At 44.4% G+C, this 12,105-nt stretch overlaps 1 protein-coding gene across 1 annotated transcript in view; it reads right to left on the bottom strand.

The window, feature by feature from the left end:
- Window positions 1–1,151: 1,151 nt before the first annotated feature.
- Window positions 1,152–12,105, bottom strand: part of LOC111269748 (homeobox protein SIX6) — a 70,820-nt gene continuing 59,866 nt past the window's right edge. Inside the window, exon 2 of the mRNA XM_022849561.1 lies at window positions 1,152–4,899. Coding sequence (XP_022705296.1) covers window positions 4,611–4,899 — 289 coding nt within the window. The 3' untranslated portion in view covers window positions 1,152–4,610. The remainder of the gene's footprint in view (window positions 4,900–12,105) is intronic.

Genomic DNA, 12,105 nt, shown 5'->3' with positions numbered 1-12,105 from the left:
CCCAGGCCGCGTGAAACTTGCATCTAAATTAGAAGGACAGGCCCTGCCATCAGAGACCGGATAATGCAGATAATAGCAGTAAGGAGTAGCTGCTTTGTCGCAGACCACTATTTGCAATAACAGCCACGCTAGTCAAGCACCTCGGGTAGCTGATGACATGAGCGCCCTGAGGGCATAAGAACCAACAGGTCCTTTATAATACCAAGTACATCGCCACTCCAGAGCATAGACCTCATTTCTCGCCTGGTGAGCCCCACTTCGGGAAGTCCTCAGTTGATACTTAGTGAATTGAACTACTTTTCAATAGATCCTTCGTTTATATGCTGATTGCTCCCACAGCCATGAAGTTGCCGATACTTAGCTGAACATATCGGATCTCAAGTAAACCCTGTCCATTTTTACCTGCATATTAATTTCTATGTGACGAAACATGTGTGACTACTCGATCGCATCTATACTTTGTATAGTATTCTCTTACTTTGTATGTATTTTATGAAAAAGAATCGATCTTGAAAGGAACATTTGAGTCTGCTTTTCCTTGTTTCAGCCTTTTGCTAGGTCAGAACGAGTGGAAAATTATCCTGCTACATTTATTTATATCCCAAGATACACTAAGCCTCATAAGTTCAAGTTTTATATACATGTATATATATATATATATTTGCTCTTGTTTATGCAGATGTCAATGGATCACAAAAGATTTACACAATAATCATGGGATAAATCACTTTATCAGTGGATTCTCCACACACGTTTCATCTATTCATCGACCAGGCCTCGCCGCCATTAGCAAACCTACGAAGTCAAATTGTTTGGCTAGATGAGATTACTCAATTCTGTACTAAATCGTGTTGTCACGCTGCCGCTCCGTTCTTCTGTATTATATTCCATTTCGCCGAATAGTATCCCTGTATCGTTCGTCTATTCGGCCGCGTTTCTATTGGCCCCCGCAATCTTCTTTGCTACAGGCCGCTCGGACAGCCTTGAATTCTGTCCAAGACTTTCATGTATTTCTCAACTGCTCCGTTACTTTTAGCTTCGCCTCCCTGGCTACTTCCGACTATCCCATGTATCTACCCTTTGCAAACTCTCTACCTCGGAAGTTCCTTCTGCCCTGATCTTTCGTTTGCCAAAAAAGCACACTCATCGGGTTCAACTCTAAATTGTCTATTTATTGATCTCAGCGTCCTTTGCCTCCATCCGTGACCCTCTCTCCTTCTTCCTTTCCTTTTTTTTTTTCGAAATGGCCGCCTCGTGTGCGTCGTCAGAGTCTTTGCTCCACTTCCCTGATAGCACATAGTCCTATTGGCGGCGAATGTATACCGGTGTAAATTGGAATAGAATAATAATAATAATAACCTACACGTGTGATTTTCGCTTCCCCGCTCCGTCAGAATACGTTGCTATTTATTATAATGATATCTCTTTCTTATTACGTACAGCGTGTATGTGTGTGTATGTAAATAAATTGATGTGTATTTATAATAGTAATTATCTCGTTATACATCCGTCACTATTAAGGATTATAATTATTAATATCATTATACTTAATTAGTTATTATACACTACTTCGTGTCGTGTGATTGAATTAAGTAAATGGGAGAACTTGTGATTGGTAATACCATGATTTAGAATTATGGAGATGTCTCTTCCTCATCATCTTTTTCGTTAACACTGTAACAGGGTGATTTCCTTTACATGCGCTCGTGTTAATGACGGTGAGCTTATTATTATGGTCGGCCTGTTTATCTGTCTGGTTCTTCACAACTTAAACTTAACTCGTTTGTTAAAAGTGCGGAGAGGGGCTCGCAATCAGGTTTTATTATTATCATCATCATCATCATCATCATCATCATCGCAATCATAATTATTTTCCTTTGCATTATTTTTTATTATCATTGTTCAGTTGAGTCTGTCTTCCGTCCCACAGTTAATTGTCATCCTATCGTTCAGCCGTCTGTCCATCTGCTGCCTTTTCTAACGCTGAGTTTCGTTTCTTCATATTACTGTTACTTGTTGTGTGTATGAGGGAAAAAGATGGTTGGTTATACACCACCATAGAAAATGCTTCTAATTCCACCTATCCCTTGCCTAGTTCACTTATCATTATTATTATTACTATTATAATCATATGTCGTTCCCTTTTCTCATCATCCAACTCTTCTGTGACAAAGACCTTTTTTTTTTTCAAAAAAGGGCGCGCTTTTATTGCATGTGTACATACACGTTGGTGGCGCATCCAACGAGCCCGATGACACCTGCGAGCGCTCATAGATGAACCCCCGAGGGACTGGCTAGGGTTGCCGTGCTCACAAACATCGATAATCGATACTCTCATAGTATACCATATGTGAATGTTTGAATGAATGTTTGGATGCATAACGGGTTGAAGAGTGCCTGAATTTTTTCGTCTCCGTGTCCGGCGTCCGTCGTCTGCTTTGCACACCCAATCGCTCAAGTCCACTCAACATTTTTTCTTCGCATGATGTTGAGACCTGATATGTACAACTAGAATACGTGTGTGTGTATATATATGTATATATACACATAATGCATTATATGCTTTGTCCAAGCGTGTGTGTTTTGCTTACTTGATTTCGTGTTTCCACTTCGACTTTTCATATAATAATGTATTCTCATCTTTCTTTGTGTGTATTTATATGCAGATGGTTACTTCCTGTGAAAAGTGCCCATGCGAGCCATTTAAAGATTATGCGACTAGAAAGTAAAACCAGAGATGTGGCCATTTTATTCACTTTATATATATATATATATATATATATGTATTGGCATCATCACCATCACTCATTATATTTTATCATCGTTTAATATATTTGTCTCCATATAGCTTGTAATGTAATAAGCACAATTCTTTGTATCATAATAGCCATGATACAATACACACACACACACACATATATATATATTACCAATTAATGATTGACCAATCATTGAAGTACTCCATAAGAATATGCTACAGGATATTTACATTGGTGTGGCTTGATCACGCGTTTCCCTTGTATTACTTAATAATAATGTTATGATAAAGGGAGGCGCTCCGAACTTGAGTCCCTCTTGCCAACAGGATCTTTGTGTACGTCGTGGTGGATTCATTATCAACGAAAGTGTGTCGTTATTCGGTGCTAAACTGGATAACGCTCCACATCATGTCGACTACTTTTGTTGCTCCATATTGTTCTTATCAAAGAGTTACCCAAGCGGCACTTCATTTCTGTTCGGCGGCTGTCGAAGCTCTTACAGCCTTCCACGTAACACGCAAGGATAGGTTGTGCACTGGCAGAGGACTTGTTGTCGTGAAATCGTAGATTTTTCGGAGACCGTCCGTGGACTGCTGACCAGTGAAATGGACGTTGTTTACAAGGAAGCCCCGGAGGCCATCTAAACATCTTGCCCATCACTTTTCCCCGGTCTCATAGGTTTTTTTCGGCCTTCATTCAACGATGCCCCCTTCTTTGATAGAGAAAGTCTATACGCCAGATGGGTCCAGTTCGTCAAATTTTTTCTTTGGCGTTCGTACATCACATTCGCGCTGGTATCCATTGTATAGCGGAGCGAACGGTGAGTGGAAGAAGGCTTCTGTTTACATACTGGCCACTCGCGGCATGCCCCACTAGCTCTCTATGTGGCACGCGAACACGTTGCAATGAAATGCGGCGTCGTCGAATCGATTCTATATAAAGTCCACCCTATTTTAATTCGTTTTATTATTATTATTTCGAGCCACTTATTAATCATTACGTATGTGTGTTTATGTCCTTGAAAACAGAAACACACTACTGGAGAAGCCGATATTTATACATATATCGAAACGAGAATGTGTGACAAAAACGAGAGTAATGAGATGGGTTAAATAAGCTGAACCGGGCCTCACTGCCCGAGTTGCATGGAATCCTTTTTGGCCAGAAACGTAGTAGTCCAACTTCGTAGCACATGTTTTCTCTTTTTCATATCTCTCATGTTACAGCATTTCGCAGCCGCGTTTGTCTCATACTCATTGCTTCGATTAAGTTCTATTGCACAATCGTTTCAGTGTCCTCCACTTTGGTAGTTTCCGAGGGCAGGACGGTCGTCTGTGGAGGGTTTGTCGAGTCTGGCGAATGCACATCCGACGATTCTGTCTTGTATTCCGTTTTGTTTGGTAGTCCCGATAGCGGACCGCCGTGGTTGACGGGCGTGATCGAGAGTGAGCTGGGCAGGAATTTGGGCGCGGGAAGGCCATGCAGGCTGTGGCCGTTGACAGCGACTGCCGCGTTGAGGCTGGTCGCTGCTGCCGTCACAGGGTGTACAGTGCCGGGGGGCATTGCGGACGGGACTGGCATACCGCCGGGTGGCGGCGGCAGTTGCATGAAGAGGTATTGCAGATATTGCTCGAACGACGGAACAAGCGAGGACGCCTCTGACGGGTTTGGGGCTGTGACCGCCCCGAAGGGTGACAGGCCCGATGGGAAGCGGGGCGTAGGTGCGAATGGGAGGCCAAGAGGCTGACCCGATAGGGAGGACAATGAACTCGGCAGAGACAGGCCGGGATGGGTGGCAGCAGGCCCAGAGGCGGGAAGACCCTGCGCAGCCGACGCAGGGCTCCCGGACCGTCAGGTGATCGGAGGCCCTCCGCCTGGATTCGGGCTAGGGCTGCGGGACGGGGCGGGCGACCCGCTCGAGCTGCTTAGCGCTCCGCACGGCGATGTTGGCCGCGACGTTGCATCGTCCATCGAACCGTCGCCCTCGCAAGAAGATAAAGCATCGTCCGCGAGAGAGGTTGCGCCGGGCAGGCCGAGGGATTCCGCCGGCGATCTTTTATTCAGCCCATTCGACGACCTCGAACCCGGACCGCCGGGTAGAGAGTTGATTTGATGTTGCGAGATCTGCTGCTGGAGTAGTCTGAAAGGGTAGACCAATGGCACAATAGAATGAAAAAAAAAAGAGTCAAATTAGTTTGTATTTAGGTAGGCCGTACGACAAACATACCGATATGTTAAACACACGGTGTATATATATACGGATATATTAAATATAGATATATGCACACTAAACCTATGTAAACGCGTCACGCAGCTGAAGCATTAACTTCAAGTAACGTAGAAAGGGTATCACAGATGCAATATAGAAGGTTAGTAATATTCGAACTTTTCAATGCTTTTATTACCGAACCATTTATTCACTAATATCAATAGTTGATTGTTGACTAAATCACCTTCTAAACGTACAAATTCAATGTTTTTCAAACGTTTTTGACCATTGACAAACAGGTTACACATATTTCGACTTCCACTGCTGAAGTATAGAGGCTAACACCTGTGTTCGGTCAACGATCATCATAATATTTAGAGTGATTTAGTTCGTCCGTCAGTAGTAATTCGTGGCTAGAGATCATTCTTCGACTACATAAGCATAGAGCGATGCTGATACAATCAAGATTTCGATGGTCAGCCGTGTTCTTTTCTCGACCATCGAATAGCAGCAGCGTCTCACGGCGAAGTATATGCCAATAGGTCGATGCTAGCATCCATATAATCATTGCAACGTTTCAGCGTCAGCATCGGCAGTGACAAGACATGAAATAGGTTGCATATCTGATGATATGGCGGGGGAGTGCTGTGCTGCCGGCGTCACATCCTGCACAATCTAAATTGGACAAACTAGCGAACACGGCAAAAGAACAAAAAAAAAAATGGCGTCAGCAACAGCGATAACTCTACTGATTTGATGCAGTTCGTTTCTGCCATTAAAACTACTGTATTTCTCAGAACACGCGAAATTGCTACGCGTTTTTGCGGCAAGCTCAGCTGATCTTTTGAATGATCTTACACACATCATGCCACTTACAACTCGGCCAGTTGTTATTACTCCTGCAGCTCTGTTGTTCGCCACTTTTTTGCGTCACTGCCTGCGTGTTTTCCGGCCCAACGTTGTCTGTCCAGTAATTGCGGCTCTAGGCCACATGAAACGCACATGTGGCGTAGTTGGTATTGCTTATTCAACTCCATACCGGTTTCGTGTAGGAAAAAAATTTTGACCTGATACCGCTGATGACTCGACCGACGGAGAAGAACACGTCGCATGGCTAACACAAAACTTTGAAGCGCAAAGATCTTTGATTGATGGATAGGATACCTCTTGTTGTAGCCTTTTTGCTGCTGCTGGGGGGGTGGTGCCGGTTTTCAAGAACGAACAAAAGCAGGAAAATGGAAGGGGAATTCTATGGTTATCGATTTTTCGTTTGTTGTGTTTCCCTTTTTTTTGTGAAGCTCGTTCTTTTGGACGACACATTTTTCCATTTCAGGTTTGATGGTCAACGACTCCATCCGCCATCTGATACTCGATTCAGCCAGCTTTAACTTGATCTAACAGTCTGCATAGATCAAGCCTCTACTGTTGCTGCATCAACTTATTCGTACGCAATTACCAACAAGCACGAGCGCCGCTGCTAACAAACGGCAAACGCAGATCCTCGAAATCAGTTACATATGGAGGAGGACTAGACGGGAGCAAAAAACGCGAAGCGACATCAGTGATTGCGAGACCCCCTGAACGAGGCATGTAGCGGCAGGAGTCAGTGACCCCATCCAGAGACCGCTGTTCATCTGCTTCTTTAGCGAAAAAGGAAATCCAGACCGGGACGACCCCCTAGTCTACGCAACTGTTGCAATGCTAAGCTTACCAACCTACCATTGCAAGTACCTTTACATTGCCTGCATTGACATGTATAAAACCTCGCAGAAATGCCGAAGTAACAAATTGCTAAATTAACACCATGAAGCATGGTAGATAGTGGCCGAATGCGAATCGCCAATGTGGAGCATTTACGCCAGCCCAGACACGTTTGTGGAATGAGTTTTCACAAAAGCGGCGAAAAGACACGACCAGTATTACCCCCCCCCCCCCCTTCTCTCTTTTTCTCGTACTCTTCTCGTACTCATTGCGATATGTAGCTATTTAATTATATCTAAAACGATGGCTGGCGAAATTTCCGTTGGCAGTTGTTGACTAGTTTATGTAGATTGCTACTGAAACGTTCGCGGTCAGACGATGCGTCCTACGATTGCTGCTTTGCAACCACTGACGACTGACGCTAACGTTTATGCGGGCTGGTCTTGTTCTTTCTCTACGATAACAAAGACGCCGGAACTTCATAATACATTCTCATGTTGCCACCGCCGCGTTCGACGGATTCAGTGTTTCGACTGATGTGACTATAGCTGATTGCTTGGTCATGTGAAACAGTTGGATGATGTCTCTGGACTTCCTCTTCGAAGTCGCGGACCACTCTCTTTTGCTTGCTTCATCTTGCAGTCTCCATTTCGCCGAAGGACTGACAGCACCAGCACGGCCACGGGAATCAGCGATAACAAAACGAAACAACGCTAGGCGGAGTTTCCTGGCGATTTCTGACAAACCTCTATGTACTATATAATAGCATGGACATAAAGATATGCTCAAATGTACATGAGTGTTCGTGTATGACATACTTGATAATAATAACACATTCTATTTACAAGTTCGCAAATATAAGACTGCATAAATTATCGAGCATGTAAGGTTACTTAATATTGTTCCGTTTCAGACTTTCGACAGTGGCTTTTTGCTCTTTTCTTTCTACCACAGCTCCACAGGGTTTTGCTGGAAGACCGAAAGTTCTGAGTACGTATGCGGTAAACACACGCATACATACATATCTGTGTATCCATGAGGATCTATGTACAGTTGTGTGCGTGTATAATACTGTAGGTGGCCGCTGCTGATATAGAAAATATTGGCCATATAGTCCTTTAGTGAAGGCAATAGTCAACGGTCGTCGGTGCGGGCTACGGAATGCCAGACTCAGCTGCATTTGTAACAATCCAGTTCGATCAAATGGCAATTGCATATCAGTGGTACGCGGAACGTTCGCAATTTGCCTAATGTACATATACCTTTCTATAAGTGCCCCTTCTGTGTCCGCTAAAGAAGAGGACGTCACTCCACTATATGATAACGGACAAGGACACGCGGAATTGCCGAATAACGTAGTGAGTCAGCGATCTGAACGTTTGCGTACAAGAAGCTTTCATCTCCGAAGCAAGCAAGATTGCTCCTGTTCGATAATCAGGTGGAGAACGCTACGCAGCCCCCCACATTATCAACGTTGGCTTACGAAACACCTACCGTTCTTCGCTGGGTTTGACTTGCGTTTCTATACAAAAGTAATGTCCTTTACATAAACGTCGCTCTGACGCTCCTGTTGGTTATGATAACGATCCCTGGTAAAACACTAGACAAATCCATAATACAGGTAGGCTCAAACAACGTACAGGCATATGGCAACCTGCCAGCATTGGATTATACGATCAATCTCAGTGGCACTCGTAGTTCGTGAGAAAAAATTCCATTTGAGATTTTCTACATGGAACAGCAAAGGTAATCATGTGTAACTATTGCACAAAAAAGGTGGAGAATATTATTACATTCGTTTTATATACATTTCTTTGAAGAAGCAACATGGTAATAATCGATAATATATTACTACTGAGTGATCATAATTTTTTGAGCGAAGTGTTCCCGAACTATCGAAAATACAAATATGATTTCGCTGGCCCACTTAAACTAAACGTGATTAACTTAGACAAACATGCAATCTTTCAAACGCACAGCTAGTTACCTGCCAACGTTTCCATACCTGTGCTAGCAGTAACCAACAAAAACCTTTGTCACTCATCCCTACCACAAGGGTCGCCGGTTCAAATAAACAGCATGTGTCTATATGAACCATTTATACTCGTTCATTGACTCATCAAATACTAGTCATGGAGCGTAAGTTGCTTGTGGGCATTTCGGTTCCGAGAAGTAATCCTTCACCGACGCCCTCGTTCGGTACTTCGCCAATGGGATAGACATCGCTGCCAAAGTAAAAAGAGACAGTACGAAAGCTCTCATCTAGCCACCGCTATGAGTTCTAGAGAGGCAAGCTCTTCCATACGCATAGCACAAACGTATCCAACTTCATCATCGTCATTTCTATTCATCCCGGTCGGCTCCTCAATCCTGACCCGTTCGTGCTTCACCCCTCTCGTTTCGCGGACCACTTCTTCACCACCACGAGCAAACTCCCACGCGGGACTCTCCCGTTCGTTCACTCGCCTTCCCGACCGCTTGCCCGCCCGTTCTCTATGTGTAATATGTTCTTGAGTGTCGCTCTGCGGTATCGGCTAAACCGCAAGAAGCAAATCTGCCACGACTTGAACAATACAATATACTGTTATAAGCAATCGATTAAGCTTGCTAGTCTACCATAGCCATGCGGTATTGAACTTAGTTCGGTGTGGTCTTTTGCCTTTTGATAGCAGCAAATCCGATGTGCTCCATCTAGTGAGGTAGTCTTGAAATTTTCTCATATGAGTGATGACCCCTCGCTTCCCGATAGAGAAGACGAAGCGCAGGACTTACCTCAAGAAAAAATAACCACCTATATCACTCTCCTATATATTATCTCTAACCAATGTAACTGTCGCTCATCATGACAGCGAAACCGGAACGAAGTAACTTGTAGGTAATGAGCGAACAAAAGAAACACTGCTATCTATACGCTCACATGCAAACTCTGAAACATAGCAGAGCCCCAAATGTGCAATGGCCAGTCACCTATAAAAATACCGTAATACCCGGCGATCACGGTTTCCGTAATTCCGTACGCACTCATCGAGTAGAAGTCCAAATGTAGAAGGGCAAATGATGTACATTGAAAATCAGGGGCGATTAGAGCTAAAATAACAAACTAATTTATCGCCAGTGTTGCTGTGCAATCAATTTGATCGACTAAAAACCATTATCCACAAATCAAGCTACCGCTTTCGATCATGCTATCCGTATCAGCCCCTTTGACAGTCGTCAGTACCGCCATTCGGCTGTTTTTTTGTCGTATATGTATCACTGAGTAGAAAGTGGGTACGAACTCGTTTGTTGGTATTTCATCGCACTATCTACAATGTGATGAGTTGTATTTAGTGCAGTTTAGATGCTAAGTTGAAGCAGTAAATCCTAACAGCGGACACAGCGTCCATGCAATGGTTGAGTCTTTGAGGGGGATTTTAAGGGATCAGGCGGCTGCATCCTTCCTCTGTCTCTCTCCGTCTTGCTAAGAGTGTTGTTCGCTTGTCGACGTTACTTTAGCCCGGCCTCACAACCTGAGCCTGACCCAGCAGCGAACGGTCAGTGCAGGAACGGATCATTTCCGTTTCCGCTTTTCACGCTTCCGCCGTTTTGAAATAGTGCGCACAATAGCGCGATCTTCGCACCCTTCAAGAGCCCTTTCCTGCTTACTGTCTACCAAGCAGAGAACCTCGGTTGATTTTCCTTTAACTAACTATAGCTCTTAGCTATAACTGTTTTTAAGATTGTTGAGGTGCTTGGATTTATTTTTCGTCAGTTTTTTTAATACAACATCGTAAAACTAAACTTGCCTCGAAGTATAAAGCGCTCTTGCGTAATGCAGTCGCTTTGACATGTTCCAGATGATGCTGGAAGGAATGGCAAATTCCTCGTCTTTACATCATCTGCCTGTTTGTTCACTCTTAGATGACTCATTACAATCCCAAATATGTACTGTCACGGTCGCTTTAGCATAAGCCCCTGTCTTTGTATACTATACACATATGTTTATTTGTTTATATTCATACGCAACTGTGTCGATGGACTCTGAGGTTTTTGTTTCCATCTTACATTCTCAGTTTTCCTCGGTCTTTATCTTCATAAAGGCATTTAGTTTTCCTTGTTTCTAGGTGGTAACAGAAGTCACCCCCGCGTCCGAAATGCTCGGGCCCCAAAACGCTAGGCCCAATTTCACACCAGCAACCTATCTTGCTATATATAATATGTGCTTAACATTGGGCACCAGCCTTTGTGAGGGTGGGCCAAATTCACTAGTATGTCGTACGTATGCTTCGAGTACTTCTCTGATTCTGGGCGTCCGGACGTTTTGTGTGTAATTTTATAGATAAGCCGCGGCCGCCGTCGTCGTTGTTGTTTCGGGTCCAGGTGCCGTCGCCGACGCAGCTGCAGTGTCAGACTATTTTATATAGCATACAACGTAAAGACTACAGCTCCTGAAAGATGTGCACGCTACATCATTGTTGTTTAGCTCGTGCAGAAGCACGTGAAGCTATACTCCTCTGTTGGAGGTTACAACTACATTCAGGTACGATCAGTTCTTTCTCAGGGAGCTGCCCGGCTGACCAGTCGGTAGCGCGAGCTCGCGCATTACTCGAAGAACTGACGATAACGACGGGACAGACAACAGCCACAACAACAACAACAACAACTGCGACAGTCACAAGCGGCCGATAGAACGGCCCTTTAAATCATTACGCTGGGAAAAGAGCCACCTGGGTAGGCCCCGCCCTCCTCAAGCTCTCTCTTAGGTTGGGAGCGGGGATCTGTGCTGTACTTGAGTTTCGCGCGATTCACAAACTGTAAGACCACAAGCACAGATCGACAGAGCTGTACCATCAGTGGGTCAGATAAACGGGGAGCAAGACCGCAGCAAAACCGATTGGGAATCAAAGAACCCACACCGACGCCTGCCGCGCTATTCTTCCCTTCGTCCGCTACGCGTTCCGAGGTGGCTAAATAAGTTTGGCGCTCTTCACTCATATATATATATATATATATATATATATATATATATATATATATATATATGAGTGGAGATGGGAGAAAGAACCGACATCTAGACGTAGCTAGGTTCGTCCTAGCTGCGATGGCTTATCTGCCTGACGGAGTGCTTATTCGGGGCACCGCATGCGCTTGCCGCAGATAAAGGCGGTGATTACGCTGGTGGCAACGACAGCAGTGGAAACTAGATACTTAATCGCCAATTAGAAGAAGGCGTGGTATTGCGCGATCGTTGTGTTACAGATCGTATGCGCTGGGGTTGAAGAAGCACCTGGCGCTTCAGCAGTCCTCGGCGGTGATCGACATTGTTTTCCATTTGGCAGAATTGGTTTCATCAATTTGATCCCTTCAAATCATTTTGCCCCTCGGAACCCTGTTGTATTTACACGCCGCATACAAACAAAATGTATTGCTGCTATTGAAATGGCGGGTATTTTTGCC

Source organism: Varroa jacobsoni, unplaced genomic scaffold, assembly GCF_002532875.2.
Source record: "Varroa jacobsoni isolate VJ856 unplaced genomic scaffold, vjacob_1.0 scaffold_1410, whole genome shotgun sequence".
NCBI lineage: Eukaryota > Metazoa > Arthropoda > Arachnida > Mesostigmata > Varroidae > Varroa > Varroa jacobsoni.
The sequence above is the reverse complement of the archived record's forward strand: the minus strand, read 5'-3'. Positions and strand labels throughout refer to the sequence as shown.